The 27,831-nt window shown below is 46.8% G+C and overlaps 12 protein-coding genes across 16 annotated transcripts; 3 read left to right on the forward strand and 9 right to left on the reverse strand.

The window, feature by feature from the left end:
- Window positions 1–678: 678 nt before the first annotated feature.
- On the reverse strand, window positions 679–2,606 carry LOC116802200. The gene is made up of 2 exons (XM_032725881.1): window positions 1,791–2,606; window positions 679–1,741 (listed from the first exon to the last, which is right to left on the reverse strand). Exons 1-2 carry the CDS (start codon window positions 2,601–2,603, stop codon window positions 728–730), a joined length of 1,827 nt encoding a protein of 608 aa, XP_032581772.1. The 5' UTR covers window positions 2,604–2,606; the 3' UTR covers window positions 679–727.
- Window positions 2,607–2,787: 181 nt separating this feature from the next.
- Window positions 2,788–5,695, reverse strand: LOC6620244. 2 transcript variants are annotated; one of them, XM_032725070.1, is made up of 4 exons: window positions 5,297–5,695; window positions 4,524–4,823; window positions 3,948–4,470; window positions 2,788–3,895 (listed from the first exon to the last, which is right to left on the reverse strand). In XM_032725070.1, the coding sequence occupies exons 1-4, from the start codon at window positions 5,368–5,370 to the stop codon at window positions 2,924–2,926; spliced, it is 1,869 nt and encodes a 622-aa protein (XP_032580961.1). In that variant the 5' UTR covers window positions 5,371–5,695; the 3' UTR covers window positions 2,788–2,923. The 2 variants fall into 2 exon arrangements, with proteins under 2 accessions (XP_032580961.1, XP_032580962.1); XM_032725071.1 differs by having other exon boundaries at window positions 4,524–5,695.
- On the forward strand, window positions 5,569–7,867 carry LOC6620245. Its single transcript, XM_032725072.1, has 4 exons — window positions 5,569–5,894; window positions 6,314–6,818; window positions 6,875–7,063; window positions 7,202–7,867. Exons 1-4 carry the CDS (start codon window positions 5,569–5,571, stop codon window positions 7,865–7,867), a joined length of 1,686 nt encoding a protein of 561 aa, XP_032580963.1.
- A 340-nt stretch (window positions 7,868–8,207) lies between these two features.
- Window positions 8,208–9,718, reverse strand: LOC6620246 (acetyl-CoA acetyltransferase, mitochondrial). Its single transcript, XM_002044419.2, has one exon. The coding sequence runs from the start codon at window positions 9,615–9,617 to the stop codon at window positions 8,385–8,387; it is 1,233 nt and encodes a 410-aa protein (XP_002044455.1). The 5' UTR covers window positions 9,618–9,718; the 3' UTR covers window positions 8,208–8,384.
- Window positions 9,719–9,977: 259 nt separating this feature from the next.
- On the reverse strand, window positions 9,978–12,589 carry LOC6620247 (serine/threonine-protein kinase Nek2). Its single transcript, XM_002044420.2, has one exon. The coding sequence runs from the start codon at window positions 12,453–12,455 to the stop codon at window positions 10,233–10,235; it is 2,223 nt and encodes a 740-aa protein (XP_002044456.1). The 5' UTR covers window positions 12,456–12,589; the 3' UTR covers window positions 9,978–10,232.
- Window positions 12,590–14,050: 1,461 nt separating this feature from the next.
- LOC116802210 (NADH dehydrogenase [ubiquinone] 1 beta subcomplex subunit 1) lies at window positions 14,051–14,815 on the reverse strand. 2 transcript variants are annotated; one of them, XM_032725925.1, is made up of 2 exons: window positions 14,750–14,815; window positions 14,051–14,416 (listed from the first exon to the last, which is right to left on the reverse strand). In XM_032725925.1, the coding sequence occupies exon 2, from the start codon at window positions 14,298–14,300 to the stop codon at window positions 14,130–14,132; it is 171 nt and encodes a 56-aa protein (XP_032581816.1). In that variant the 5' UTR covers window positions 14,301–14,416; window positions 14,750–14,815; the 3' UTR covers window positions 14,051–14,129. The 2 variants fall into 2 exon arrangements, with proteins under 2 accessions (XP_032581816.1, XP_032581815.1); XM_032725924.1 differs by lacking the exon at window positions 14,750–14,815 and adding an exon at window positions 14,656–14,748 and having other exon boundaries at window positions 14,051–14,490.
- On the reverse strand, window positions 14,053–14,840 carry LOC116802211. Of its 2 annotated transcripts, none has more exons than XM_032725926.1 (2): window positions 14,750–14,840; window positions 14,053–14,490 (listed from the first exon to the last, which is right to left on the reverse strand). In XM_032725926.1, the coding sequence occupies exon 2, from the start codon at window positions 14,484–14,486 to the stop codon at window positions 14,322–14,324; it is 165 nt and encodes a 54-aa protein (XP_032581817.1). In that variant the 5' UTR covers window positions 14,487–14,490; window positions 14,750–14,840; the 3' UTR covers window positions 14,053–14,321. The 2 variants fall into 2 exon arrangements, with proteins under 2 accessions (XP_032581817.1, XP_032581818.1); XM_032725927.1 differs by lacking the exon at window positions 14,750–14,840 and adding an exon at window positions 14,656–14,748.
- A 209-nt stretch (window positions 14,841–15,049) lies between these two features.
- LOC6620248 (general vesicular transport factor p115) lies at window positions 15,050–17,783 on the forward strand. The gene has a single exon (XM_002044421.2). The coding sequence runs from the start codon at window positions 15,130–15,132 to the stop codon at window positions 17,623–17,625; it is 2,496 nt and encodes an 831-aa protein (XP_002044457.2). The 5' UTR covers window positions 15,050–15,129; the 3' UTR covers window positions 17,626–17,783.
- A 306-nt stretch (window positions 17,784–18,089) lies between these two features.
- Window positions 18,090–19,188, reverse strand: LOC116802023 (40S ribosomal protein S6-like). The gene is made up of 2 exons (XM_032724880.1): window positions 18,897–19,188; window positions 18,090–18,684 (listed from the first exon to the last, which is right to left on the reverse strand). Exons 1-2 carry the CDS (start codon window positions 19,045–19,047, stop codon window positions 18,314–18,316), a joined length of 522 nt encoding a protein of 173 aa, XP_032580771.1. The 5' UTR covers window positions 19,048–19,188; the 3' UTR covers window positions 18,090–18,313.
- An 86-nt stretch (window positions 19,189–19,274) lies between these two features.
- On the reverse strand, window positions 19,275–20,917 carry LOC6620249 (40S ribosomal protein S6). Its single transcript, XM_032724881.1, has 3 exons — window positions 20,812–20,917; window positions 20,374–20,578; window positions 19,275–19,943 (listed from the first exon to the last, which is right to left on the reverse strand). Exons 1-3 carry the CDS (start codon window positions 20,815–20,817, stop codon window positions 19,408–19,410), a joined length of 747 nt encoding a protein of 248 aa, XP_032580772.1. The 5' UTR covers window positions 20,818–20,917; the 3' UTR covers window positions 19,275–19,407.
- A 554-nt stretch (window positions 20,918–21,471) lies between these two features.
- On the forward strand, window positions 21,472–23,235 carry LOC6620251 (bystin). Its single transcript, XM_032725485.1, has 5 exons — window positions 21,472–21,709; window positions 21,774–21,891; window positions 21,953–22,745; window positions 22,801–22,920; window positions 22,981–23,235. Exons 1-5 carry the CDS (start codon window positions 21,581–21,583, stop codon window positions 23,129–23,131), a joined length of 1,311 nt encoding a protein of 436 aa, XP_032581376.1. The 5' UTR covers window positions 21,472–21,580; the 3' UTR covers window positions 23,132–23,235.
- A 291-nt stretch (window positions 23,236–23,526) lies between these two features.
- Window positions 23,527–27,664, reverse strand: LOC6620252 (fibroblast growth factor receptor 3). 2 transcript variants are annotated; one of them, XM_002044424.2, is made up of 6 exons: window positions 27,460–27,664; window positions 26,795–27,149; window positions 26,047–26,493; window positions 25,796–25,973; window positions 25,601–25,737; window positions 23,527–25,549 (listed from the first exon to the last, which is right to left on the reverse strand). In XM_002044424.2, the coding sequence occupies exons 2-6, from the start codon at window positions 26,874–26,876 to the stop codon at window positions 25,371–25,373; spliced, it is 1,023 nt and encodes a 340-aa protein (XP_002044460.1). In that variant the 5' UTR covers window positions 26,877–27,149; window positions 27,460–27,664; the 3' UTR covers window positions 23,527–25,370. The 2 variants fall into 2 exon arrangements, with proteins under 2 accessions (XP_002044460.1, XP_032581377.1); XM_032725486.1 differs by having other exon boundaries at window positions 26,795–27,234.
- Window positions 27,665–27,831: the final 167 nt, after the last annotated feature.

Below are 27,831 nucleotides of genomic sequence, written 5' to 3' on the forward strand. Positions count from 1 at the left end.
AAATAAGGTAGCTATCATTTTACCCTTATTAATTGACTTAAATTTCACATAGAATAGCTTATCCCGAGCGATTCAAATTAATTCTAGTAACGTGCCTGTACCGGTAATGCATTAACAAATCTGTGTTCATCACTTAAACTAATTGCTGCGTACGGGCGAGCACCCCATGGCCACCACCCAAACGCCCCACCATCGGAACCAGTCAGGAATCTAGCCAACCAACCAACCACCCACCTGAACCGTTCCGGAGGCATGTGCGTGACAGGTTTCGGGTGTCAGTATTATGCATGAGACGCATAACCATAAATTAACACCATCAGCGGCACAGACTCACACACCTGTGGGTGGAGTGGGTGGAGTTTGTCGGCGGGTGCCTGCTAGATGGGTGTGTGGATACTGCCGGTAACACCCCGTCAGTGTCAGGTTCATGCGAACACCATGTCGGCCGTAAGAGGTTTACAAATAGCTGGATAATGTCCTGACCTCTATAGAGACCACACGCCTGCCACAGTCACCCACACTTGAAAATATAATCTAATCCTTATATAAGAAGTTCGCAAATATTTAAATTATACCACTTTTTAATTACATTCCGGGAAAATAAATAAGTGAATGAAAGTAAATCGTTTTATAACTTCTATTGTAATAAAACACCTTTGAATTGAAGATAAAGATACTATTCACTTGTATGAAATATAGCTAGCTAAATTTATCTTTTAGTACAAAACTATGTAAAAAGTTTCCTTAAATAGATGGATTGCATTGACACAATTTCCAGGATAAAGACAAGCAGGCCAACGATCAGACCGACCATGACCATTAAAAAGATGGCATATAGCTCCATAGTGCCGAGGACTTGGAAGCTCTGCTCGTTGCGCAAATAACTCTCGGACAGTTCCCACTTGGACCAAACGGAGAGCAGACCCACTGATCTCATCCACATAATCTCCTCGTTGAGCTGGTCGATGAGGAAGGAGTGCTTGGCCAGATACATCGTCAACTGCATGCTGATGATGTCCTCCGGAACGATCACAAAGTGAGCTCCTGATCCCTGCTCTCCCCTCTGATGCACTTTCTCCGCACTCAAGCGATTGAAATGGATGAAAATATCCAGAGCGGAGGCGGTGACATGCTGCCGCAGTTGGTTGTTAGCCTCCAGGAAGTACAGGGGATCCAGCTCGGAGCTGCCCTCCAGCAGCCGGAATCTCATGTGCTGCACACTGGGAATCTCGTCCAGCACCTCCTGCACAATGGGTGTCAGCACCACTGTGAAGTTCTTTTGCACCAGTGATTCAATGGTCTGTGGCCAACGATTCAGTTGATGGGTTCGTATCAGGTGGTACAGTAAGCCCTGATAGATTGTCCGGATGATCAAAGTGTACATCATCAGCATGACACAATAAAGACGAGCGGTATGCGATCTGGGACACTCCAAGAGCGGCATGCCCACGAATACTAGCTCCAGATTTAGCCAGAACCGTGATCCCATGCGCTCCCGCAACATCCTGCCAACGACCAATTGCATAAGAGCGGACAAGGCCACCACGCCGAGGATTCCCATCCAGATCTGTAGGCGGTACGGATAGAAGAGGATGTCGAAGGAACTCAGTTCATAGCTGGAGGCGAGGACTCCAAACACCTCGCGGGTCTGATGATAGTTGTGCGTCGAGGATGCCACCATGCCCCTGCCCACCGTCTGACGCATCCCGCCCAGAGTCAAGTCCGCTTCGTCTCGTTGCAGCTGAAATATGTGATTTGTAATATGTGCCTTGGAAAATGAAAGGACTCACCATTTCCAGAGCCTCATCTCTCATATTGACATGCACCTTTCGAACAGCAATTGTGAAATTCATTTTCTCGGCAAGAGCCAGGAGCAACCGACCCTCGTAGCCACCGTTGACGAGCAGTACCTCTTCCTGGTCCTCATCCAATGTAAGGAAGGGAGGGACATCCCAAAGGGCGCATCTTAGGGGGCACCCAAAGAAGTTTCTCAACTTGCGAGGGAATAAATCCGGTTCGACCAGCATACTGCCATTATAGCGATTGATAAGCTGCGGTTCCATATCCGAACAACCATGCTCTCCAAAAGGATAGTAGCTGTAGAACAGGATGTCCCCGTTGGACTTTTGCACCTGGATGCTGCAATGGATCAGCCGATAGCGCCAGCAGTAGTCGAAGATCAGCCGCATCTCGCCCTGCAGTAGACGATCCCTGGCCTGCAGGAATATGAAATAGTGTTCATTGTAGTTGTACTCTCTGGAATAGTACTCCATCCGGATTTCCTCGAAGGCGGCAAAGGAGTCGGTGAAAATGACATTGAAGTGCCGACGACCCGGAACCGGATGCCACGGGACACCACTCAGCACATTGACGATTTGCAGCGGGGCCAAGCCCCATTCCCGGAACAAAGTGCTCATCATCTCGTTGTAGAAATTGCACGTATGATTGCTCCGGCAACACAGGGTCAAAACCAATGACGGGGTCACACTCAGGATGTAGTGGTGTACTACGTGGAGCACTGCCCGGGCCACGAACTGGTTGATGTGGTTCATTTGCTCCCCGGACAAATCGTAGTACGAGTTGAGCAGTGCGCTGATGTTCATCCCGCCGGAACCTGAGGTGGCTCAATGAAGGATATCCATATCGTGACCAGGGTATTGCCTCCGAATCACCTTAGAAGTTTTGTGTAACTTTCAAGCTAATTGCCCGGAAAAGTTTCATGATTAATAGTTGTTTCTCTTACACAGAAAAATTGGGTCAAAACCACTGAAAACAAAACTATTCACGTAGAATAGTTAAAATATTCTTATATTTTAAAATATTAAATATCTTAATTCAAATCCGTTAATATGTTTGTTATATGCTAACACAATCTAAATACTAACTAAATATCTTATTTCAATAAATAGATTTTTCCGGGCTTCTAGTTCCTCTGCCGAAGTAATAGCTCTCCGGCGAACACGAGGCCAGCTAGAAGATAAAGACCCGCCATGACCATGTAGATCCCGGAGAGCTTGGCATGGTTAATGTACCGCCGGCTGGTCATGTGCACCTGGTCCCTTCGATGGACGGATGCAAAGGATGCGCGTCGCCAGGCGTGGATAAATCCGCTGGAATCCAGCCGCCGAATGTTATCGTCCATCTTCTCGTATAGAAACGAGTGTTTGGGCATATACATTCCAGCGTATTCCACATTCACGGGCTGCTGGACCACGTGAAACTCATTGGGATGTGCGGAGGAGTGTAGAAAGGATAGGGTGACATCCTGATTGGCAACTGCGAATATTTTTCGGTTTCTATTCCGCGTCAGTACATTCAAAACATCCCAATCGAAAGGTGTGTCCAGGGATTGAATACTATCCGGATCGCGGGCCACCTGTGGCATCTCAAGCAGCAATCGCTGGGTATTCGCATTGCAAATACCCTGGAATCCCTCCGCCAGCAGTTGATCCAGGGAAAACGATGGAGTACTGTACAGTTGCATGCGGATCAAGTGAAAGAGCAGGGACTGATAGGATATCCTCAGGGGTATACTGGCCCACAGCCAGTGGGCGGCAATGAAGCGATGCCTCCAGGGGCGCGGCAGTCGGGCCAAGGCGGCGCCCAAAAGCAGGGCCACCACCTGCAATCCCCTGCCACCATCTTCTTGATTTCCCCTCCTTGTAGATGCCAGATGGATGCCCATGTGAATCAGCAATGCCAGGAGCAGGAGCATCCAAACGGAGAGCTCGAAGGGAAATACCAACAGCGCAAGCGAACCGATACGATAGCGCTCCAACTGGAGGACGGCCACCAGATTGGCCGAATAGTACGACATGGGGGTGGTGAGCAGTTGATTCCGGCGCGCCGTCCTGCGGAAGTAACCCATGCTGATGTTGACATTGCGCTGCAGGAGCTGGAATGAAATAGACTTAAAAATCCGAAGCTCAATAATAATGATTACTCACCTTTTCTATGGGTCCCTCGCTGGAGCCCTCCGCCAGGCGATAAGCGTTTGGACGCAGCAGCGCAATATTGACCAACTCCAGGCTGAAGTTCATCCGACGAGCCAGGTGCTTCACCAGCTGGATCTCGAAGCCACTGCCACGGCTGCGATTGAGCTTCGGATCCCAGACCAACTCCACGAAGGGCGGCTGGTGCCAGGTGAGCACAGTCAGTGGACAGCCGTGCATCTGGCTGAGTTTATCGGGAAACATCTGGGACGCTTTCCATTTGCAACCATCAAAAGTATTCACTGGAATGGGATGAGCCTTCTGGCAGGCGTCTGCTGTGTAGGGATAATAGGTATAGACCAACACCTCCACCTGGGCGGTCTGGATCATCACGTTGCAGTGCAGCCAAAAGTGAGCCAAGCAGTGATCCAGGATCAATTGAAGCTCCTTCGGAACGAGATGGTCTCGCGCCTGCAAGAAGATGAAGTAGTAGTCCGGATCATCAAAGTCCGCATTGCTGGCCGTGATGTTGGTGTCCCTAAAGAGGAAGATTGAGATTGGCGAAGATTATAGTTTACTTAGTTGACTTACAGCAATCCCTGATAGGAGTCCACCATCAACAGGCTGACGCGTTTCCTTCCCGGTACCGGATTGACCACCAGATCCGGACGAATGCGCAGCAGCTGCACCGCAACCATTCGCCACGAATCCATCAGGTTGTTTATCATATACTCAAACCAGTGGGCGGTGCCCAGGTGGCGCGTGGAAATGGTCAGCACCAGCGTGGTGCTCAGCTGGGCCAGCACATTCTCGATGACCAGCCGTAGTGCCCGGGCCACATACAAATTGGCGTCCTCCCCCTGCATATCGATCCTCGACTTCTCCAGGTAGCTGCGATAGATCGAATAACTGGAACTTAAGCTTGAACCCGCATTGGAATCGAAGCTGGTGTTCATGGCGCCAACTTTTATGCTCGACTGCCAGCACAGGATTTCAATTGGGACCTGGACTGGGCCATTTGTATCAAAGTTAATTCATGGTATGATCTTTATCGAGATTGTACTAATTAAAAGCAAATAAATGGAAAGTTAAAGTTGAGGAAGAATATTAAAACAATCAAATGCGACGATTTTTTTTATCATTTAAATTATTTTCCTTGCTAGCAATCATGTATTTCACTTGAGCATTTTATGCGTTCGTACATCATGTATAATTGACTTAATTTATATAACAAATTTAAAGGCATGTGAAAATATAAAAGTTCAGTGTAAGTTATATAATTAAGAGCGTTAGCCAAGAATTTCGAGTTTACAGATTACATCAATCAATGAAGCAATGCCCACCACCTTGTAAACGGAGCATACCTGCCGACCCATAAACATATACGATTATGGACATCAGTTAGGGTCGAGTCATAACCACCACCTTTATGGGCCATATAAATTTAGACATTTACGATTGACCACCAGCTGAGGGACAAAATCCCCGGCTAATTGTCCAACTTGGTGCGTGTCCCACAATAGTCTTGTTTGACTTGGCAACTAATGAGATGCAAATAGTGACCGGATAGAAATGGAATTCACCGCGGGTACTGGTCAATTCCGGCAGTATTCTTCCCGGATTTCAATAGACGGACATGAACGTGACCAGCCTGCTGAATTTCGAGTCGATGAAGTACATCGGCGCCCAGACGCAAGCGGCGTCCATAAATCATCACGTGGCCCAGGCCCTTCGTGTCTTCATCGAGGACTTCTATCAGCGGATCGCTCCAGCCTTTATTGTGGTCCTCTCCTGTCGGCGACCCAGTCCCATGAACTTCTACCGCAACATAATGCAGCTGCTCTACGAGAGCGTGGACACGATGATCGTCCAGTTGGTCCTGGTCGAGCTCGGTCGTCCGCGGCGGATCGCAGGACCAAGGACACACAATCTACTGCTGGTGGACTCGCTGGATGCGCTGCTGTAAGATATTGACGTGATTAGCAACTTCTTTCGAGGCTTAACCACCTAAATGTAGATTTAGATAGATTTTCAGTCGTAACATGGTCAAAATAAGCCACATAACAGAAATTACCGACTGTTTTGTGAATCTGAAAATCCCAGCTAACGATTTGTTTAAGTATTGGGTTAATTTATAAAATTTAATTTTTTGGCAATTTTTTGCTGTTTTTTAGGGGTTAAAATTTTGCGAAAAATGGGTAAAAATTTGCTTTCCCAATTTGGGACACTATTCTATTGGGAATTTTGTTACAAATTCAACGAGCTATAACATTCCACATTTGGACCAATATTGTGTTTGTTTTGGCCAAAAAACTGATATTTTTTAGCAAAAAAATTAGATAACCAATTGCAATTGTTATAAAATTATATGCATATTCCAGCGACATCGAGATCCACACGTATACGGCGCAGTCGGACACCAGCGAGTACTACTATATTTTCCTGCAGCAGCGGGATGCACTGATTCCGCACGACATGCAGGGTGTGTTCGCGTACTGCTGGCGCCACCAGCTGATCAACTGCAATGTGATGACGCAGAGTTCCGGTGGCCAGGTGCTGCTCCACACGTATTTTCCCTACGCGCCTGGGCAATGCAACGATTCTCAGCCCACCAGGATCAATATGTTTCTGGGCGAATCGTGGCAGCATCGCGACTACTTTCCCTCCAAGTTGCATAACCTCAACGGGTGCCCTTTGGTTGTTTTGGCCAGGAAAGTGTCGCCCTTTTTAGACCTAGATGAGGGGCAGCGGGAGCTTCGCGGCCTGGAGGGGCGTCTGCTGCAGGAATTGTCACGCAGGATGAACTTTAGCATACAGTTTTCGGGCTTACAGGATCAACTGAAGAATCGCACAACATGGACGGAGAAACAGTTGCTACAGAAGCTGGTAGGATCGATCATTTGAGAATTTCATAGAACGTTAATACTAATAATATTTAACAGGTCCAAGAGCGCATAGCCCACCTGGCGATTGGTTATGTGAGGAAGCGCATCCAGTACGCAACGAATCTGACGCCCGTGTTTCCGCATTACTCGAACCGGGTGGTGGGATGCCTCCTTTTGAATGCCCACAACCTGACCAGCCTGGAGATTTGGTCGTTTCCGTTTCAGGCACTCACTTGGATCTGCCTGGTGTTCAGTTTTTTGAGTATATCCTGCCTAGCACTGCTCCATTGACGCGGCGCGGGGGATCGGTTGGCTCTCGTTCTGGCGGTCTATGCCGCCTCCCTTGGCTTGCCCATCGATCCCCCCGAGCGTCCGTCGCTGCAGTTGCTCTTCGCCAGCTGGCTGATTTTTGGGCTGATCGTTAGGTCCATGTACTCGGCTCTGCTGTTCTTCATCCTGCGATACCATCTGCACCAGCGATTGCCAGGAAGCCTGCAGGATCTGACCCATGGCGACTATGCGGCCGTAATGGGTCGAACCATGTTGCAAGATCTGAGGGAGGTGCCCAGTCTGCAGGATCTGCTGGGTCTCAAATCCGTGATAGTGTCCTCCGAACGGGAGGAGGAGGTGCTCCGCACGTTAGATCGGTGTACGCTGCGAGAAGGAGCCGGCTCACATCCACTTTTCTTTGGCCTGATTTCCCAGGATGCACTTCTCCATCTCACCCAACGGGGTCATCGGGCTGGAGCTTATCACATCATACCACAAGACGTTCTGGAGCAGCAGCTGGCCATTTACCTGCAGAAGCACTCGCATCTGGCCAGCCACCTGGACCACCTCGTCATGTCCATTCGATCCGTGGGCCTGCTGCACCACTGGGCGGGCCAAATGGCTAGCGAGCGGTACTTCCGCAGTCGGTTCCTGTACCGGGAGAAGCGCATCCGACAGCCGGATCTTTGGGAGGTCTACATCCTGACCGCAGGACTCTATCTCCTGTCGCTGGTCGTCTTCATATGCGAACTCCTGGCCTCCAGACGAGCAGGGGTCTGAACAAAATATTTTACTTATTATTACTAAATAAATTATGAAAACAAGAGAAAATGCTAATGCTAATGCTGGGCGTTAGAGAGGGCGTGGCAACATGGGTCAACAAACTTGCGCTGTGTTTATGTCTCTATAATCGGTATGCTGAATCTTAACATTCTAGCTTTTTTAGTTTATATATTAAATGGTGAATTTAATGGCATAGATATCCTTTTTTATCCAGATACTAAAAGAAATTCAATAATAAAGAACCTTTTCAGCACTTAATTCACTTTTTTCACAGAACAAATATAAGATGTTTGGACTTTTAACCCTAGTACCGTCATGAAAGAACACTGATTTGATATACATATAATTATTCACTGTTTCATAATTTTATTATGCAAATCACAATAGTTCGTTAAATGCGGCCACGCGCAATCAAGACACTTAACAATTTAAAAAAACATAGAGCTTTTCACAATGATCTCGATGGATCAGTAGTAAATGCATTTCTGGTTGACAGCAGGTCCACCAGGTGACCTTACAGCTTCTCGATGAGAATGGAGGAGGCTCCACCGCCACCATTGCAAATGGAAGCGCATCCCAGCTCGCCCTTCTTCAGGCTGTGCGAAAGATGGGTCACCAGACGGGCTCCCGACATGCCGATTGGATGGCCAATTGACACGGCACCTCCGTGAACATTCACCTTGGCTGGATCCACATCCAGTTTCTTGATATTGGCCAAAACGACCACGGAGAAGGCCTCATTGACCTCCCACATGGCCACATCTTCCTTGCGAACGCCGGCACGCTTCAGTAATTTGGGAATGGCCAGAGCTGGGGCAATAGGGAAGTCAATGGGATCGGTCTCCGCATCCTGGAAGGCCACAATCCTGGCCAGTGGCTTAATTCCCGCCTTCTGCGCTGCCTCGGCACTCATCAAAACCACGGCGGCACCGCCATCATTCAAGGTGGAGGCATTTCCGGCTGTCACAGTGCCATTTTCCCTTTGGAAAACGGTGGCCAACTGTCCAAACTTGTCGAAATTCACTCGCTTGTACTCCTCATCCTCTGAGATGACAATCTCCGGCTTCCTCTTCTGCTGAATCTTCACCGGGGCAATCTCGTCTTGGAAAACCTTGTTGGCCCACGCGGCCGCTGATCTCTTGTATGACTCAATGGCGAAGTCATCCTGCTGCTGACGTGTGATCTCCAGTTTTTTGGCCGTATTTTCGGCACAGTTGCCCATGTGGAACTTGTTGTACACATCCCAGAGGCCATCGAAAACAATTCCGTCGGTGAGATTTACGCCGCCATAGGGCGTGGCTCCCCTCTTCAGGTAGTAGGGCACATTAGACATGGACTCCATGCCGCCGGCAACGACCACATCAGCATAGCCGAGCATCAGGGATTGGGCGCCCACCATCACGGACTTCATGCCAGACGAGCACACTTTGTTCACCGTGGTGCAGCACACATTGGTGGGCAGTCCGGCGAAGATGGCCGCCTGACGGGCGGGGGCCTGTCCCAGACCCGCAGATACCACATTGCCCATGATCACCTCCTGGACATCGGTCTTCGCAATTCCGGCCTTTTCGATGGCCGCCTCGATGGCACGGGCTCCCAATTGGGTGGCCGTCAGTGGGGCCAATTGGCTCTGGAAGCTGCCAATTGGTGTGCGGGCTGCTGAAACTACCACAACTTCGGCGATTTTGGAACTGTAGTTGCGCTGGGCGCACCAGCGACGCGTGGCCTGCAGAAGTCGGGCGGACATCTTGAAATTTAATTAATTTGTATTAACTAGCACAACAATCACACAGGTAAGTGGCAAGAATCCAATCAGAAATCATGCCAGACCTGTTGCTTGCGTAACAAACCGGTAATCGGTCTATCGATAGGCAACAGCTGGCGCGGTAAAAGTGTTGGCAACTGTTAAATATGATAAAGGCGAATTTTTTATTATTTAGCATTCTTTAAATGTAATTTTTAATTTTTGCTGTTTTAAGTATATTACTTTAAAGCTAGGCTGAAAAAATGCAATTCATATATTTTTTTTTACAATACCCAGCACTGAAAATGCGACAATTGAATTTAACGGTTACAAGCGAAAAACATTAAATAAAAACACAAAATATTAAATTTTAAACACAAATGGATCTCATTTTATCAATGTATATTTATTTTAAGACTAATGCAAATTGCACAATAAATGGCAGCTGAAAAAACTGGAATCTTAATGCTAATAATACGGGCTTAAAATATGGCATTAAAAAAAAATTTTTGCATAAAAAAAAATGTAAATATTTCGGAACTTATTCCACATCACAACGCTCATAGTCTCCATGGTTGCCATGGCTCCTGGACTGCACATCTCTCCGCATCAATATGATCAGATCACCATCTGGTCGCGCGTTGTTAGCTTCTGATGGCCACTGGCCACCACCAAAGACCTGCGCATGCGGTTCCGCTGGAGCGTGGAATTCCGTTCCCTCACCGATTGCCGCAGATGCTGGCGACGTGCTCCTCCGGATCCACAACCAACGACACCACCTCCGCTTGCCTCCCTCTCCGCGGCATTCATGGCCGCCAGCAGCTCGAAGGCTTGTTTCTTCTGCTCCTTTGTCCAGAGATTGGCCACTGGTGGAACTTCTGCCGGCTGTTCCTGCGTGATCGGTGGCTTGACGGCCAAAGGAGGCCGCTGCACGCGAGCTGCAGCTGCTTGGGCTGCCTGGTTGACCGCTGGCAAGGACTTGGATGCCGCCTTAGATCCGCGACTCAACCCGAAAAGCGACAGTATGGATTTCCTGCGGGTGGAGGAGGCCTGGCTATCACCGGAATCATTGCTGGATACGCTTATTTGCATGGGAACGCCAGTGGGCGGAGGATTCACTGCCGGATTAACCGCCGGTGGGGGCATATTCTCGATACCATAGGTGACAAACTTATGGGGCGACTTGAAGGTAACCTTGCGCAGAGTATTTAGCGATTTTGGTGCCGGAAGTGTGGCTAAATTGAGTTTAGCCACCGTGGGCGACGTCTCGTTGAGTTCGATAGTGCAGTAGGTGTCATCATGGTGCGATTTCGCTGGCTTCCTAGGAGGAATGGGCGGAGCTATCGGCTGTCTGCAACTGCAAGTGTGTTTCTCCTGCTGAATAAGTTTTTCTTGCATCTGCCGCTCCAGCGATTGCACGCGCTGTTCGGCCAGCTGTAATTCCTGCTCCCGGGTCTGCAGCTCTTCGAGCTTCTGCTGCAGCAGGGATTCTTGGGCACGAATAGCGTGGAGACGGGTCTTTAGTACTTCATCGAATATGTTTTGAGTAAGAGCACGAGGACTGCTAGCGGCCTCCTTTAGAAGCTCCTGTTTAAGGCTTTCCTGATCCCTTTTCTGCTGCTCCTGATCCTTCTTTCGGCGCCGCTCTTCCGCCAGTTCCACCTGCCTCTCCTCCGCTCGCTCCTCTCTCCTTATACTTTCATAAAGAGAGGGATCCGAAAGCTGTAGTTTTTTGGCAGGAAAGATCTTGCGCTTGGCGGAGTAGAAGAGTTCACTTCGCAAATCTGGAGTAAACACACCAGTGACGCTGAGTCTCCTTTGCCCATAGCCTTCATTAAAGCTGTAATGTTCCGTAAACATGGTGCTCGATAGCTCTGGATGAACTCCATCATCCTCTTCGTCCTCGAAAAGCCTGGCACCAGATGGCAGTGTGTAAAAATCGTCTCCAGAATCAACTAGACTTGGGAACTTGCCATCCAATTCGCTAATATTACGCACCACCAGAGGATGCCGAATGATAACCTCGATGCCAGGACGCTGTTCATGATCTACTGCCAGCATGAAGGCGATGATCTCCTGGAGATCAGTACTATAGATCGCCGGTATCCGACTGAACTCACCCTGGGCGATCTTCTCGGACAACTGGTCAAAGGCTCTACCGCGAAACGGCGGTCTTAGGGCACACATCTCGTAGACCAAACAACCAACGGCCCAGACATCGCTCTTCCGATCGTATTTCCTGCCCTTCACCAACTCAGGACTCATGTAGTGCGGAGTGCCCACAAAGGATGCGGCAAAGCTCTGATCTCGTCGCAGCATCCTGGCCAAACCGAAATCTCCCAGTTTGGCATTCCCGGCCGCATCCAGGAAAATATTCGCTGGCTTGATATCGCGATGCAAGATGGTTCCGTTGGGGATTTTGTTGTGGCACACCTGAAGCGCCCGGCAAAGTTGGAAGAGCACCCGCCATATGTAGGGCTCCTCAAACCGCTGCCTCTGGGATCTCGCTCGCTGTATAATCTGGGCGAGATCGCCGCCGGCACAGCACTCCATAACAATGTACACCGACTTAGCCTCTCGATTCACCAGATGATGGTAGTACTGCACAATGTTAGGATGCTGGAGCTGCCGCAGAACACTGATCTCGGAAACCAAAGCATCGCACTTGGCCTCGTCCAGTTCATCGTAGTTCATTCCCTTCCAGGCGAACAATTCACCGGTGCTCTTGTCGCGCACCTTGTAGCAGGTGCCGAAGGATCCATTCCCCATCACGGCCAAAACCTCGTAATCCTGCAGGGTCTTTTGCGAAAAGTCCATGCCGGCAGATTCCTCTCCGCTCATGTTGCCTTAAGTCTTTCTTTCACTCTTATTTTGGGTATTCCGCCGCCGATTGCAAATGATCCGCTTGCTACAAAACCCAAACACGATTTGAGACTGGTTTTTGGGATGCAGGATTTCTGGAATTATCATGGCTACCTGCAAGAACGGGAGAGAGAGCAACAACAAGTGCGCGAGGGAGAAGTTCAAGTAGTGCCGCCAACCCGCTAAATACGACGGGAAAAAATGAATATTCTAAAAACAAGCTACATTTGTATTTTTTTACAAAATACATTTTGTATATATCCAATCCAATAATATAATTAACAAATAGCTATTTCATTATCAAATTAAAAAAATTTTAATGTGGATTAAAATACAAAACTATTTAAAACCCAATTTACAAGACAACTACCGATTAAAATTTATAGCAGTCATTCTAGTCATTTCAACCTGACCTTCATATAAATAACCTCTCCATAAAACCCTTTCGCACCTGCATGCTAATGGCCAATTTGGCTATTTTCCCGCCGAGAGTCACCAGCACTGTTATTGTTGCACGTCTGGATCTCTCGTTTCCTTCCAGGAACAAAGATCGTGTTAATACCCTCTCGCTCGCAACCACAGCTCAGCGCTATTCACTTGCAAATCTCTGACATCTCACCCTCTCGCTCACGCTCTCCCCCGCTGTGAGAGAGAAAGCACTTGTAAGGCGAAAATCTGGAAAATACGCTCCATTTGATCCCACTGCGCCTGTGTACAAACTGCTGACCATTGCAAACAATGGCCTAGAGAGAGGCAGCACGCCCAAGAACACAATTCCAGCGATTCATCACGGTCAATTTTGGAACTCGAGCCCAAATCCGATCTTGAACCGGAATCCAAAACCGAGTACAAACCCCTAGCCCTGAGCCATAAAAATAAATTAGTTTTGTTGCATTGGCATTTCAATTTGCTGCCTTGTTTGTTAAAGTGGAAATGTCCTTATCGGATTTCATATTTCATATTTGAAGTGAGCGATTCTCCATTCGGGGAGTCTCTCTAACGGTTTCAGCTGAAAGCAGTTACATACATTTAGGCATGGGCGTGGGAATGATAATTTTTGAGAGGCTCAAGCTCAAAAATAGTTTTAAGAATTATCTTTCGGTTAAAACAAAATAAATTTATTATAGTTATTCTATTAATTCTTAAACATCTCGATTCACATGTATTAGATCATTCTATGCCATTTAATGAAACTCATTTAAAATACTGCTCTCGGTTACCACTATTCGTGTGATTTATGTGACAAGAAGTTATACTGCTCAGGAAGTTCTACAATAAATAATACGAGTTTTGGTAGAATACACCAATACTTCTTTAAAATATCCTGCCTACGCCCCTGATCCGAACTAAGAAGAACTCGCATGTCGTGCAGCGATGCCCAGGTAAAATCCCTCGAAAAACGAGTTATCTCCTTGGATTTTCGTTGGTTTTCGGCTTATCGTTAGACGTGTGTTGAGGTTTTTATGGTTTTCCTGGGTAAAACAAACAATGCTACGCAATCCTTCACAAATAAATCACGTTCCCGACCGCAAATCTCGTCCTCCTGGCCATGCAGGTAAATTAGACGACAGGCGTATTTCACATTTCTCCGGTTTATTGATTAACAGTGAGTTGGGGGAAAAAAATAATATATGTGGGCGATATTGGGTAGGCCTACCAGGATGGCGCCTTACCCTCGCTGCCGCCGGGACGGCCGTATAGGGCACTCTTGTCCCGGAACATGGTCATACGCTCCGTCTCCTTCTTGTCCAGGAAGTGTCCAATGGCAAATCCCAGCAGGGGCAGCGCGCCCCACAGAGCTCGCTTATCCAGTCCCAAGACCATGGTGTATATTTGTGTATCCTCTTAACGCTGATCCTTCAGCTGGGCTAGGTGTGCCAACTGGAGCTGCTGGCGTTTCCACTGGCGGGTGTGCGACCAATCTGCGTAAATCGATCCGACTGCAACAGTGGGAAAGAATATCACTGCGCCGTACTTTCGAGCCAATTGAACCACAATCCCACTGCCCATAGGTCTGCAAGACAAGCACAGGAGATGGCGAGATTTACATATGATTTACACAAATTGATGTGGGGATTGTTATGTTATGGGTTGATATTTTGCCGCATTACGTAATAAAAACGAGTGATTTCTCCCCAGCGTCGTGATAGCTGTGTTAATATTTTTGAGAACTTCTTACGCCGTGTGTGCGGAACGCCTCAAATTGTATTTTTTGGATCCTCTCGCTCAGTTTTAAACACAATTTTGCTAAATTAGTTTTGTTTTCAACTTACTTATAGCATCGATAGCACCAGGGCTGTCGAGTCGTTTTTAGCTTAATAAAATTTTGACAGTAAGACTATCGCCGACAGGGATGCCACTCAGTTTAAGTGCGGACGTCAGCTGAAAGTAGCAATATTTTATGTAATTCAAACAACAAAAAGTTGTAAATTACCTTAAAAGTGTTAATATAGGTAATTATACAAACATGATCAAATGTGGTAAATTGTGATTCTAAAAATATATTAAATATATTTAAAGACAAGCCGCTTATCGATAAGTGGGTGCCTATCGGACATCAGCCATCGCTAAGCCGCCCGTGAATTGTTTTCATGAATTGACGTGTCTTGTTGGGTGCGAAAAAACCCAGAATAGACCGTAAACACACTCTCGCATGGAGTTCCTGAAGAGTGGCATCAAAACGGTGCTGGGCAGCACGGAGCCGGGTCAGCAACCGAGTGCCGCCGAGACGGTGGAGAAGCTGGTGGACCGTGTTTACTCCTCAACTCTCCTGGAGGATCGACGGGATGCCTGCCGAGCGCTAAAGGCCCTGTCCCGCAAGTACCGCATCGAGGTGGGCGCACAGGGCATGCCTCCGCTGGTCCAGGTGCTCCAGAACGACGGACAGGATGCAGAGATCATCAGCTATGCGCTGGACACACTGTGCAACGTGGTCACCAGCGAGGAGTTCGACGAGGAGGCTGACAATCCCACCGTTTCGGTGAATGTGGGCGAGCAGTTCACGGAGATGTTCATCAAGACGCCGGAGCATGTAACCCTGGTAATGGGCTATCTGGACGAGTACGATTTTCGAGTGCGTCGTGCCGCCATCCAACTGATTACGTCCCTAATCTCGAACAAGACGCGGGAACTGCAGGATCTGATTCTGGTCAGTCCGATGGGCGTTTCCAAGCTGATGGACCTGCTGACGGACAGCCGCGAAGTGATTCGCAACGATGTCCTTCTGCTTCTTATCGAACTGACCAAGAGCAACTCAAACATCCAGAAGATTGTGGCCTTTGAGAATGCCTTTGACCGCCTTTTTGAAATTGTCCGCGAGGAGGGCTGTTCGGATGGCGGAATTGTGGTGGAGGACTGCCTGATTCTGCTATTGAATCTCCTTAAGAACAACTCCAGTAATCAGCAGTTCTTCAAGGAAGGCAGCTATATCCAGCGATTGGCGCCGATGTTTGAGCTCTCACAGGATGCGGAAGAGGTTGGCTGGTCGCCACAAAAGGTCTCAAACTTCCATTGCCTGCTGCAGGTTGTGCGGGCACTGGTCACGCCCAGTAATCAACAGCAGGTGGTGGCCGCCTGCCAACGAGTCATGCAAAAGTCCCGACTGCTCCATGCTCTTTGCGAGATTCTGATGAGCAGTGGTGTCCCGGCGGATATACTCACGGAAACCATCAATGCAGTGGCCGAAGTGGTGCGCGGCGATCGGGACAACCAGGATGAATTGGGAAGAGTTATGGCTCCGAGCAGTCCACCGAGACCTGCCATTGTGGTCCTTCTTATGTCCATGATCAATGAGAAACAACTGCTGGCACTGCGCTGCGCCGTACTCTACTGCTTCGAGTGCTTTCTTTATCGCAATGCCGATGGCCAGCGGGCGGTGGTACAGACCCTGCTGCCCTCCAGTGCGTCCGATGTGAGTGCCCTTTCGACGGGACAACTCCTTTGCACCGGACTCTTCTCCACAGATGCGCTTGCCAACTGGTTCTCCGCTGTGGCCCTAATGCACTCACTCGTAGAGAATGTCGCCCTAAAGGAGGAACTACTGCGCGTACTGCTGGCCACTCCTGGTGGCCAAAGGCCTATCACGCTGCTCGAGCAGTGCACTAATCTCATGCAGCAGGAACGCTACCGTTTGCAAAGCAAGGTGGGTCTGCTAATGCTACTCAGCCTGTGGTTGGCCCATTGTCCTGGTGCTGTGAAGGCTTTGCTGGAAACACAGGGCACCATGGCCTATCTGACCGCTCAACTTTGCTCCAACGAGCACGATGAACGAGAGTTCCTTGTCCAGGGCATGTGCGCCTTCCTAATGGGCCTGTGCATCCAGTTCAATGACAACTCGCTGCCCGGGCAGAAGCGCGAGGACATCAGTCAGCTGATCATAAAGCGAATTGGCCAGGAGAGCTTCTGTAGCAAACTAGCAGAAGTTTCGCGACATGAGGCCTACAGTCGGGCATGCAAGCAGGCCCAGATCCGTGCCAAATCCGCTGGGGAACTACTGCTCGACTTCGAGTACTGCAAGCTGTACAAGGGACTGGAGGCGTTGATTGCCAAGCTGGTCAGCGGATTTGATGTAGATGGTATAGAACTGACCGAACTCACGTTGAGCTCGGAAGCTTCTGCACTGGTTTCCCAGTACAAGGGGATTATCCGCGGCATGGATGCCCAGATCCAAGCACTGCAGCAATCCTCCAAGGAACTGGAACAGGAGAATGCCGAGCTGAAGGAGAAACTCGTCGAGGAGCAGTCGCTCAAGGCACAGCTCTTGGACCAGAACACGCTGCTTAAGGCACAGTTGGGAGCCTCGACCGGTCAGGTGCAGTCCGCCCAAGGTGCGGAAACCACGCCGGCCAACGAGGAGGAGCTAAATGCCGCTCGCTACCAAGCCAACATGTACTTTGCCGAGAACATTCGTCTAACTAAGGAGCTGGAGACACTACGTCAGCAGTTATCAGCCGAAAAACAGCGTGCAGATGCGGCGCAAGATTCCCTGGCGGCGATGCAAAAGGATCAAGAAGATTTGCTCGAACTGCTGGCCGATCAGGAGGCCAAGCTAACGCGATACGAAGAAGCCATTCCGACTTCCAATGTAGCTCCAAGCGTGCCGCCGGCTGGGGAAGGAAGTCCCATCCCAAGTGGCACCGCCGGCAGGTAGAAATCGTAACACGGATGAGTTGCTAGCCACGTACATATTACAACTGGAAATTGCTCGACTGCCCTAAAAACGTTAAACTATCTTATATACACAAATTCTACTTGTTTTATATTTATTTAACTTACGTACAGATTATACTAGATCGGAATTTAAACGAATTCATTATTGTTTTGGCGGGAACTGCAGCAAATCGCAAGAGATAGCTACATGTATCCGCTCACGATTTCCTGTTTCCATCTCTTTCCGATTCGTACCCAACTTTTTGTCTGCTTTGCTTATATACCGGCTTATGTTGGAATTCCTAGATAGTGTTTGTTTGGCGTTTATACAATCTTATTGGGTTAATCGTAATGTTGTAAGAAAACCCTTTAAACAGTTTTTTGAACTTGCGAACTTAGTTTGAAGTTCCTTTCTCAGAAAATTAAAGGGTCTTACTTTATTTATTTGGCAAAAAAAATAATAAAATAAAATAACATTTACAACCGATACATGGAGATGAGATATCCTAAAGCTTATTCTCGCTCAATATCGCACTATAATTGAACACAACACATTCTATACCATTTTTCGCATTTATTTAAAATGGTTACAAAGTTTCTTTTCTCCTCTCATGGATCATTTGGTTGTGGTCCACGTTCAGTTTCTGCCGAAACGAAGAATGTGGGTTCCGTGTCTGCGGTGTTTACTTCTAGTCGCTGGAGACGGAGCTCTTGGACTCGCGATTGGAGGCAGAACGGCAGCGCTTGGCCTTCTCTCGCTTCGCCTTGGACTCCTTGCGTTGCACGGTCTGGCTATTCTTCTTCTTCTTCTTGTGCTTGCGCTGCAGCTCAGCACGGACGACCAGACGCACATTTTTCTTGCTCAAGGTGTAGATCTTGCGTATACTGCTGGAACGCATGGGTCCCTGGAGGGGTGGGGTGCTATCCTTCTTAAGCACGACCATAGACAGCACGAACATGTTGGCGTCCACGATGAGTCTACGCACGGTCTTGCGCTTGTGCACGCCAATGCGGGGTGGACGGAAGCACGAGATTCTCTTCTTCAGGAGACGCACACGGCCTTGTGGAAAAGATTATTGTTTTTTTTTTAGTAGCTTCTTTCGGGTATATGGAAATGTGCTTGCAAATACTTAAGGAAACATATCCTACTAATTGGTTGCTCAACTTTGGAATGTACTACAATCACATATAGTTGATTACTAACTTTTAGCAACTTTGCAACTAAATTGTTGAAAATATTTGCTTTGTATTACTCAGAATCGAAGAACTCACCACGAATATACACACAACGTTTCACAGACAATCTCATTTTTATGGTTTGTTCTCTAGATATATTATCACAAGACTGACCCAGGTTGCTTGGCTTATGACAGAAGTTACCCAGGTTGCTTAGGTCGTTGCCCATGCTTAAAAAGGGGTCCATACGGAATATAGAAATCTACACAAGGGATCGGTTCTTAATAGAATTTTGGAGCTATGTATATAACAAAAAAGCTTGTCAAGAAACAGTTTTCATACTGAAAATTAATTGTATTTCTGACTAATTGAACTATTTGTCGGAACTGTTGCATTCACCTGGCGAAAATATAAAAAAATAAAATAACATTTACAACCGATACATCGCACTATAATTGAACACAACACACCACATCGTATACCATTTTTCGCGTTTATTTAACATAAATGGTTACAAAATTTATTTTCTCCTCTCGTGGATCACTTGGTTGTGATCAACGTTCAGTTTCTGCTTAAACGAAGAATGTGGGTTCCGTGTCTGCGGTGTTTACTTCTTGTCGCTGGAGACGGAGCTCTTGGACTCGCGAATGGAGGCAGAACGGCGGCGCTTGGCCTCCTCGCGCTTGGCCTTAGATTCCTTCTTGCGCTGCACCAACAGCTTGGCGTAGTCGGCGGCAGCCTCCTTGGAAGCGATCTGGCGCTTCTTCTTCAGCGCAATGCGACGGTGCTTGCGCTGCAGCACAACAGGGGTGATCAGGCGCTGAATTTTGGGGGCCTTGGAGGTAGCCTTCTTGTTGTCCTTGGCGGGCAAAGGGCGACGCACAACGAAGCGACGCACATCATCTTCCTTGCTCAAGTTGTAGAGCTTGCGGATCTTGCTGGCACGCTTGGGTCCCAGGCGACGTGGGATGGTGGTGTCGGTGAGACCGGGAATGTCCTTCTCACCCTTCTTCAGCACGACCAGAGCCAGCACGGACATGTTGGCGTCCACGATGCATCCACGCACAGACTTGCGCTTGCGCTCGCCAGTGCGGCGTGGACGGTAGCACGAGTGTCCCTTCTTCAGGAGCAGACGCACACGGCCTGTTGGAAAAGATGATTGTTTTTTTTAGTAGTTTCTTGAGAGCAGTTATGGTTTGATGGTGATTGGAGAGTTATTAGCTGGTTAACCATTCGCGTGTATGGAAATGTGCGCTGGCAAATACTTAAGAAAATTTATCCTACTAATTGGTACTCCAATCACATATGATATGATTGATTACTAACTTTTAGCAACTTTACAACAAAATTTTGGAAATTAATTCGCATTGTATTACTCAGAATCGAAAAACTCGCCAAGAATATACACATAGGTGTACACAGACACTTCCATATTTAGGTTATGTTCTTTTTACTTTTTCAAATGCTTAAAAGGGTTCCCATACGGTTTTTTTATAGGAACCACACTGCCGGCTAGCCAGATCCAACCAATCACTGCTCAATACCAAAATTGTAAATCGCATTGCAAACTTACCGTGGGTCAAAACACCCTGCTTCATGGGGAATCCCTGCTTGTCGTTGCCGCCAGCGATGCGCAGCTGGTAGCCCTTCCACTCGTCGCCGAGGATATCGGCCTCCACAACCTGGCCCATACGCTTCTCGTAGAAGACGCGCAGCTTGTGCTCGTCAACCACTTCGAACAGCTTTTGGCATCCCGTCGCGGGATAGGAAACGTTGAGCTGAAACACACAATGCAAAAAAAAAAGTCACACACAATATATAAACATACATATATATGTATTAAATCGAATTGCAGCGGATAAAATATAATCCACTTCTTTTAACGCAATCACTGGAAATTTTCGCTTGCAATTTGTTTGATCACCGCGCCAGTACTTGCGCTTTAGCATTTTTGCAATATTTCACAAATTGATATAATTTATATCAGTAAATTCACAAATTTTTAGCACACCTTCATATTGTCGGTCTGTTTGCACGCAACGCAGAAAAAAAAAGAAACGGCGGAGGTCTGTTGGCTGCGAGCGCAGGGTTGGAAAAGACCGATAGGAGGAAGTAGAGATGGCTGATCGACCGTACAACTGCACGCCGCATATCGATAGTTCGTGCTCACGGCGATATTTCTTCATTTCTTTCGATTTAAAAACTTACCAAAAAATAGAGTGGTTTTATATATCCAACCTTCAATATAACATTAAAACATAGACATTTAATTTACTATTATGTAGTAAATTAATTAATTAAAACTATGAACTTTATAAAGATCACTAAATTATTTTGTTTAATTAAAATGGTAAAAGTTGTGCCATATAAATATGAAAATAAGACTCTGTTAATAATAATACAAGAGAATGTAGATAATTACACTGGTTCATCGAACATGTTATATTGTCCGGACTACATTTTTTTTGCGACTGTTTAAATACACCTTGAAACGAATTATATAGATCCAATCGATTTCATTAAGAACTCCAAAAACAATATATATAGCTTTTATCGAGTTACTGCACGATTCTTAAGTATCGTTTTCGCCACCATCCCTGGTCTTACAAGCCTATCGATAAGTCAGCCCTGAGGCAACGTTGCCACACGTGCTAAAATGTGTTTTGTTTTTCGATTTTCCAAATAGCCGGTAACGCCACTGCTTTGTGGCAACACGTGTAGCGATTAGAAATTTTATTGCCTTTATTATTACACTTGATTTTTGATAATATCCGGGCAAAATGGGTAAGCCGAAGAAGGCCAACGTGGCAACTATAAAAAATGTGAATCTGGAGAAGCAGATCACCGAGGGCAGGGTAGCTAAAAACAAGAACAAGGATAAGGTCAAACTGCGGGCCGAGGAATCGGCGGTAAGAATCCTAGTTTGAACTGCATTTCGTGTTTTTAAACAAATTCTTTCATAATGTAACACAGAACATCGATGCCAGGAGCAGTCAAAAGATCCTGGCCGCGGCCAAGCTGCAGCAGTTGGAGCTGGACGAGGAGAACTTTCCCAGTCTGGTGACCGTCAAGAAAGTCAACTTCAGTTTGAGTAAGTGCGCCAAATGTCCCTATTCTATTCAAGCTAACCACCATTACCTTTCCTTACTTAGATGATGGCCATGTCCAGAAGGATGAAGAGGTCAACGAGACTGACTTCATGGCCGACCTAGACATGGACGACGACGATGTGGCCGCGTTCGAGCGCTTCCACAAGCCAGCACAGGAGGGCAAGCGTACGTTGCACCTCTCCAAGATGATCATGCAGAAGATCCAGGAGAAGGAGGCCGACATACACACTAAAATCTCTGACGAGGGCTCACTAAAGATCGAGGAGATCGACCCGAAAGTGAAGGAGATGTACGAGGGCGTGCGCGATGTGTTGAAACGCTATCGTAGCGGCAAGATCCCTAAGGCCTTCAAGATCATACCCAAGCTGCGCAACTGGGAGCAGATCCTGTTCATCACTGAGCCCCATAATTGGAGCGCTGCCGCCATGTTCCAGGGCACCCGCATCTTCTGCTCGGTGCTGTCGCAGGCAATGGCCCAGAGGTTCTATAACCTGGTGCTCCTGCCACGAGTTCGCGATGATCTCTGCGAATATAAGAAGCTCAATATGCATCTGTACAATGCACTGAAGAGGGCTCTCTTCAAGCCGGCTGCCTTCATGAAGGGCATTATTCTGCCGCTGCTCGAGGGCGGCGATTGTACATTGCGCGAGGCCATCATTTTTGGCAGCGTAGTGGCCCGCAGCTCCATTCCCGTCCTGCACTCCTCCGCCTGCCTTCTGAAGATCTGCGAGATGGCCTATTCGGGAGCTAACTCCATATTCATCCGCTACTTTCTGGACAAGCGGTATGCTCTGCCCTATCGCGTCGTGGATGCCGCAGTCTTTCACTTTTTGAGGTTGGTATTCCCACTACAATGCCTTTTGAAATCGAAATAACATGGTTTCTTGCAGATTCGAGAACGACAAGCGTGAGTTACCAGTGCTATGGCACCAGAGCCTGCTCACCTTTGCCCAGCGCTACAAGAACGATATATCCTCCGAACAGCGGGATGCACTGCTGCAGTTGCTCAAGTAAGTAAACCGAATGCTATTGAAACCCCAGAACTGTTAGTAAATGAATCACAATTGCAGGAAGAAGAGCCATTTCAAGATTACACCCGATGTGAGGAGGGAGCTGCAGGCGGCCAGTTGTCGCGATGTGGAAATGATGGAGACGGATAATGGCCTGGCTGGGCAGCCAGCCAAGATGTACACGGATGCCGATGTAGAGTACGAGGGCTGAGGCGGTGTAAATTAAGGATAACTTTAAGATGATATTGTTTTACTATTTAATGTCGGATAGTCGTTAAATATGTAAATATACCTACATATGCAGTGAAAATCAAATGCAGATGTTTATTCTGTGGGAAAATGAAAGCCACTTCAGATGTTTTGAATGTTTTAATAGAAAAAACAAATGTGTGTGTTTGTGTGTGGTTTTTTTTTATACAATTTTGCATTAAGTTTTAGTTGCTTTTGGTTTTTTGCTTGACAATGACGGTATCTTTTGGCGCCGTCGCAGTCGCATCGGCTATTGACCAGACGCCCGAGTTATACATTATGTATGTAGTTTTATAATCTCAATTTTAAATGTAGTAATTATTAAATATAATTCTGTAACCAAAATCTTTCTAAAAGTTTCGTTTCGTCACTTTTTATTAGTCTCTAAGTATTGTTTCGTTATCTCACTCCAACATTTGTCTTGTTTTGTTTTGTTCTGTTCTGTTTTTCATTTGTGTTATTTAAGGGCATACTCCAAGGACCGATTCGGGTCGGGATCAATCAATTTGAATAATTTACAATAACTACACTGGACCATTTGAAATTAGTTTACCCAAGTACTTAGGCCTCAAGCCTCATCAATAATTTCGTTTCTTAAATTTGATTACTTCTGTTTTTTTTTCCGTTTTTTTTTTTTTTTTTTTTTTTTTTGTGTGTTTCAAGCTGAGCTTTGATTTCGAAATACAATTTGTAAAGAGAGTGTGTGGTATGTAATAACCGATCTTAAAGCAATATGAATTTGGAAAGCCGTCGGTGAGTAAGGATATCGATAGTTTTTCGGGGCTTTAAATACAAAGGCGGTGATCGTTTGAAGCGAAAGCTAAAGCCTAAGACATAAACTGATATATGGTACTCGCATGTGGGGGAAGGGTACAGTGGACATTGGCTATGTGCATACCGAGTGATGGGTCCGCACCTTACGCCCAAATCGAGAAATGAAAGTGGCAAGTATTCATTTGCTTCTTGTTCTTGATCGTGATTTATTTCGTTTAATTGAATTACTTTTAGGGGTTACGGTTTTGGTTTTCGATTTCGATTTTGATTTTGGTTTTTAGGGACCGTTTTCAATCAAAGAATCAAGTATTTACCCATTGGTCCGAGTTGTGTTGTGTTTTCGACTTGAAAAAGATACAAATATACAATTAATTGGTTTTGCCTCAAATGGTCATTGGTTCCGCAACCGAATCAACAACAATTAAACGATATGTATCCATTTTGAATGGCACAGTTTTGTTAACGTTAAACATTTCCTAAGTGTTTCTCATTTACATTTCTAGATCGTGGATAAACTGAGGAAAACCCATCTACTGATCAAGCTCACGCACATACATATAATGTTTCGAATTATTTAATGATTTAACAACCTCTCTAGCTCTCCTCCAGTTATCGATGCACTTAAGTATTCAAAAATCTGAGACAAGGATAAAAAATCAAGGACTGAAAATGAGGGATAATTGAAGTACGATTTTGTTCGGTATTGATTATTATTGATTACGATTACGAATGATCCCAACTGATATGCTGTTTGATTTCAAGAAGCTACAACCATATTTTCATTAACAAGGCCTTGGATCGGAGGTGTATACTATACGTTAATCGGGATATAGAATACACACGAGCGTTGTGGAAATATTAATATTCCGGTGATGCGACCTTCGGAAGGCGATCCGAGTGAGAAACAATTATGCTTTAACCTTTGGACCTTACAAATTTAGGTATGTATGCATGCATGTATATCCATAATGACGTGGACGTAACAAGGAGCTAAATGGATACGTTAGATGCAATAATGTGTATGTGTGTATATAAGATCAATATGTTAGCCAACATAAACACGGCCGTTTGGTAGTACAATTCGATTCGATTATGATACTAATAATGTTATGTTCTAGCGCTAAAAATCAATTTCTCATCTATATATTTCGCGTACGCCCTTACTAGTTACGACTTTTTCATTTCACTTTCATTTCCGTTTTTTGTTTGTTTCGTTTTGCTTTCGATCTTTCGATTTCCGCTTTTTTGTTTTTCTTTTTAAATACACTTGACTTAAGCTTAGTATTCGGTTTATGCTATGTATCGTATGTTAAACAACCCATGATTAGAGTAAAAGTCGAAAATGCAATCCTGGACAAGACTCTTTTGGTGTATGCATTTCCCGCGACACAATCTGGGATCTACGATCCCCGGATTAGGCTGCGTCGTCATCGTCTTAATTCCCATCCCCATCCCCACACCCGTCCCAGGCCCAATCCCCGCTCCATTCCGGCTACGGAAATCGAACCGGAGATGCAAACGTACACTAGAAATAACACAACCATTGTGGAGGCGTCGGCCTTTTGGCGGCTTCCATTCGCATGCTGCATGGCGGCTGGCTCCTCACCTGGAATTCCGGATTCTATATGAATACCACAAAAGGTGTTTGCTCACTTACCGTTCAGCACATGGACCACCACCGTCTCCGTAATCTCATTGCCCAGCATGCAGGTGTAGTTGCCCGTGTCCTGGCGATTGGCATTGGCGATATACAGGCGACTCAGAGCTCGTCCTGGCAGCATGTCCGTCTTGACACTACAAATGTATCAAATGCATGGTTATTAAACATACGATTATTAACTACGAATCCTACCTGATTCCTCCGCGACTAGTATCGTAGTTGAGCAGACGCGGTCCGTGCCGCCAGGTGATGTAGGAGGAGGGATGCGGAATCTTCGAAATGACGCACTGCAGCTCGATGGTGCTGCCAGCCTTGTAGTACTTCTCCGGCGTGGCCGAGCCCCGCTCGTCGAGTATCTCCACGTGAGGAACTGCGGGTGGATAACGGATGAGATCAGCATGGATCAGCAGTTGTTACTTTGCAAGCCGAGAGCAGTTGCTCACCAATTATCGTAAGGTAAACGAGCAGGACGAGCGGCGGATGCGAGGACACCTGGCACTCGTAGGGACCCTCGTCCCGCTCGTTGGCGAACTGGATGAGCAGCTTCCAATCGTTGGGCTCCTCGAACTCCAGCGAATACCGCGAGTCGCCGCTATACGTGTGCTGGCCAAAGGTGATCAGGGTGAGGTCATCGCCACGGCGCCGCATCCAGGACACCGTCTTGCCCTGCAGATCGTTCACCCGGCAGTGCAGATAAACGCTGGACGAGAGCTGGGTGCTGATGTTCAGCGTGGTGTACGGATCGGCGAAGAACGGGAACGGCTCGTGGGTGGTCGTCTCGGTGACCTCCAGCTCCTCATCCTCGGGCGTGTCGGTGAACGGCGACGAGAACTCCTGCCAGAAGTTCTTCGGAAACGTGTCGAATGGATCGCCAGCTCGCGGTCGTTTCACTAGTTCGAAAAAACAATAGATATAGTTAAAATTTATATGAAAATCATATAAAATATAAAATAAAATGCACTCAGCTAAAGTCACGTTTAAAAGAAAGGAATTTCGCTTATCTTTAACAAATAATGCTTGCACATTAAGTAGTAAAATGTTTTATGTAAAAATATAATAATTTTTCACTTGGGTAATCCGCAAAGTAAACAAAAGAACTTAATCTTCAGCTGAAAGCTGCCAAAGTTTAAGTTGGGTAAAAGTTTGCAATGTGATTATGGCGAAAATAGAAGGCATGAGGTGGACACTCACATGTGGTCGACGTGGAGCCCGAGCCGATGTGATGGAGTGAGGAGTATATAATCGCCAGTATCCAAAACAGCCTCGATCTCATCACTGCAACGGAGTGTCTTCATATGCCGACTTACGGGATACGGTAACAGGATGCGGAATGATGCATCGACTGGCGCCACTCGCCGCAGGATATGCACATATGAACGAACGCCCCTCTAAACTGTTTTATATCGATCCAAGTCCAACTGCATCAGCGTCCCACTGCATCGCCAGCGAGGATTCCACGGACTTCACTTCGCTTCGCTTATCGATTGCCCTGCGGCAATATATTGCTGGACATATTGCACTCAAGTATCTGCTTTTCCAGAGTGCCCTTTTCGATTATATATGTATATTTACTTTTTTTTCTTATCTTTTTTGTTGATTTCTTTGCACACTTTTCAGCGCGCGGATGGAGGCTGGAGGGATAGGAATGTCGGACAATTGGAAAATCGGAAAAGCGCTTATTAACCAGCTCGTGTTGCGTGTGTATTTATCCTTTTGCAACTGCTGCTCGGATGGCCAATAAGCGGGAATGTAGGTCAGGGCATCCTCTGCGCATGGCCAGCATCCGCATCCCTATTATTTCATCCCAAGGAATCCCTCTACCCGAGCAACAACAACAAATAGCAGACGCCACTCACCTCTCAAGCTCAAAATATTGCAATCTTCGGGGTTGTTTTAAAAACAAAAAGACTTTAAAATGACTTCTTTTGTTTGCATTTGTCCAGGAAAAAAGCTCTTTTAAAAACGGCGGATGCTTCTGATAAATATTTAACAATATAAAAGTTGTTTTTGCCGGTCCTTCGGCGTTGTTGTTCCCTCACCCACACTTGCTTCGGCACTGAATCCGCTCCGAAAGTCCAGCATCTCTCTCGGCATTCTTGCAATCCAGGGACTTCCACCCACTAAACAAGGTCCTTTGAATCTGTATAGCTCTGCATGCGGATAAATGGGGAGATTGAGCTCAGAAATACTTGTATTTCACTATTTCTTAAGCGCCGAGAGTTAATATA

This window comes from Drosophila sechellia, chromosome X (genome assembly GCF_004382195.2).
Source record: "Drosophila sechellia strain sech25 chromosome X, ASM438219v1, whole genome shotgun sequence".
Lineage (NCBI taxonomy): Eukaryota > Metazoa > Arthropoda > Insecta > Diptera > Drosophilidae > Drosophila > Drosophila sechellia.

Coding starts and splice junctions, on each gene's coding strand:
- LOC116802200 (XM_032725881.1), bottom strand. CDS start 2,603: ATGAACATCAGCGCACTGCTCAACTCGTACTACGATTTGTCCGGGGAG. Junction 1,742..1,790: donor GAGATGAGGCTCTGGAAATG/GTGAGTCCTTTC, acceptor CACATATTTCAG/CTGCAACGAGACGAAGCGGA.
- LOC6620245 (XM_032725072.1), top strand. CDS start 5,569: ATGAACGTGACCAGCCTGCTGAATTTCGAGTCGATGAAGTACATCGGC. Junction 5,895..6,313: donor GACTCGCTGGATGCGCTGCT/GTAAGATATTGA, acceptor TGCATATTCCAG/CGACATCGAGATCCACACGT. Junction 7,064..7,201: donor CACTCACTTGGATCTGCCTG/GTGTTCAGTTTT, acceptor CCGTCGCTGCAG/TTGCTCTTCGCCAGCTGGCT.
- LOC116802023 (XM_032724880.1), bottom strand. CDS start 19,047: ATGGACCCCTTTTTAAGCATGGGCAACGACCTAAGCAACCTGGGTAAC. Junction 18,685..18,896: donor ACGTTGTGTGTATATTCGTG/GTGAGTTCTTCG, acceptor CTTTTCCACAAG/GCCGTGTGCGTCTCCTGAAG.
- LOC116802210 (XM_032725925.1), bottom strand. CDS start 14,300: ATGGTCTTGGGACTGGATAAGCGAGCTCTGTGGGGCGCGCTGCCCCTG.
- LOC6620251 (XM_032725485.1), top strand. CDS start 21,581: ATGGGTAAGCCGAAGAAGGCCAACGTGGCAACTATAAAAAATGTGAAT. Junction 21,710..21,773: donor TGCGGGCCGAGGAATCGGCG/GTAAGAATCCTA, acceptor AATGTAACACAG/AACATCGATGCCAGGAGCAG. Junction 21,892..21,952: donor GAAAGTCAACTTCAGTTTGA/GTAAGTGCGCCA, acceptor TTCCTTACTTAG/ATGATGGCCATGTCCAGAAG.
- LOC6620246 (XM_002044419.2), bottom strand. CDS start 9,617: ATGTCCGCCCGACTTCTGCAGGCCACGCGTCGCTGGTGCGCCCAGCGC.
- LOC6620249 (XM_032724881.1), bottom strand. Junction 19,944..20,373: donor GCAGGGTGTTTTGACCCACG/GTAAGTTTGCAA, acceptor CTTTTCCAACAG/GCCGTGTGCGTCTGCTCCTG.
- LOC6620244 (XM_032725070.1), bottom strand. CDS start 5,370: ATGGCCCATAAAGGTGGTGGTTATGACTCGACCCTAACTGATGTCCAT. Junction 4,824..5,296: donor ATATGTTTATGGGTCGGCAG/GTATGCTCCGTT, acceptor GATCTATCGCAG/CTACCTGGAGAAGTCGAGGA. Junction 4,471..4,523: donor GACTCCTATCAGGGATTGCT/GTAAGTCAACTA, acceptor CTTCCTCTTTAG/GGACACCAACATCACGGCCA.
- LOC6620248 (XM_002044421.2), top strand. CDS start 15,130: ATGGAGTTCCTGAAGAGTGGCATCAAAACGGTGCTGGGCAGCACGGAG.
- LOC6620247 (XM_002044420.2), bottom strand. CDS start 12,455: ATGAGCGGAGAGGAATCTGCCGGCATGGACTTTTCGCAAAAGACCCTG.
- LOC6620252 (XM_002044424.2), bottom strand. CDS start 26,876: ATGAGATCGAGGCTGTTTTGGATACTGGCGATTATATACTCCTCACTC. Junction 26,494..26,794: donor GGGCTCCACGTCGACCACAT/GTGAGTGTCCAC, acceptor TTTTCGAACTAG/TGAAACGACCGCGAGCTGGC. Junction 25,550..25,600: donor GGTGGTCCATGTGCTGAACG/GTAAGTGAGCAA, acceptor CCGGAATTCCAG/GTGAGGAGCCAGCCGCCATG.
- LOC116802211 (XM_032725926.1), bottom strand. CDS start 14,486: ATGGGCAGTGGGATTGTGGTTCAATTGGCTCGAAAGTACGGCGCAGTG.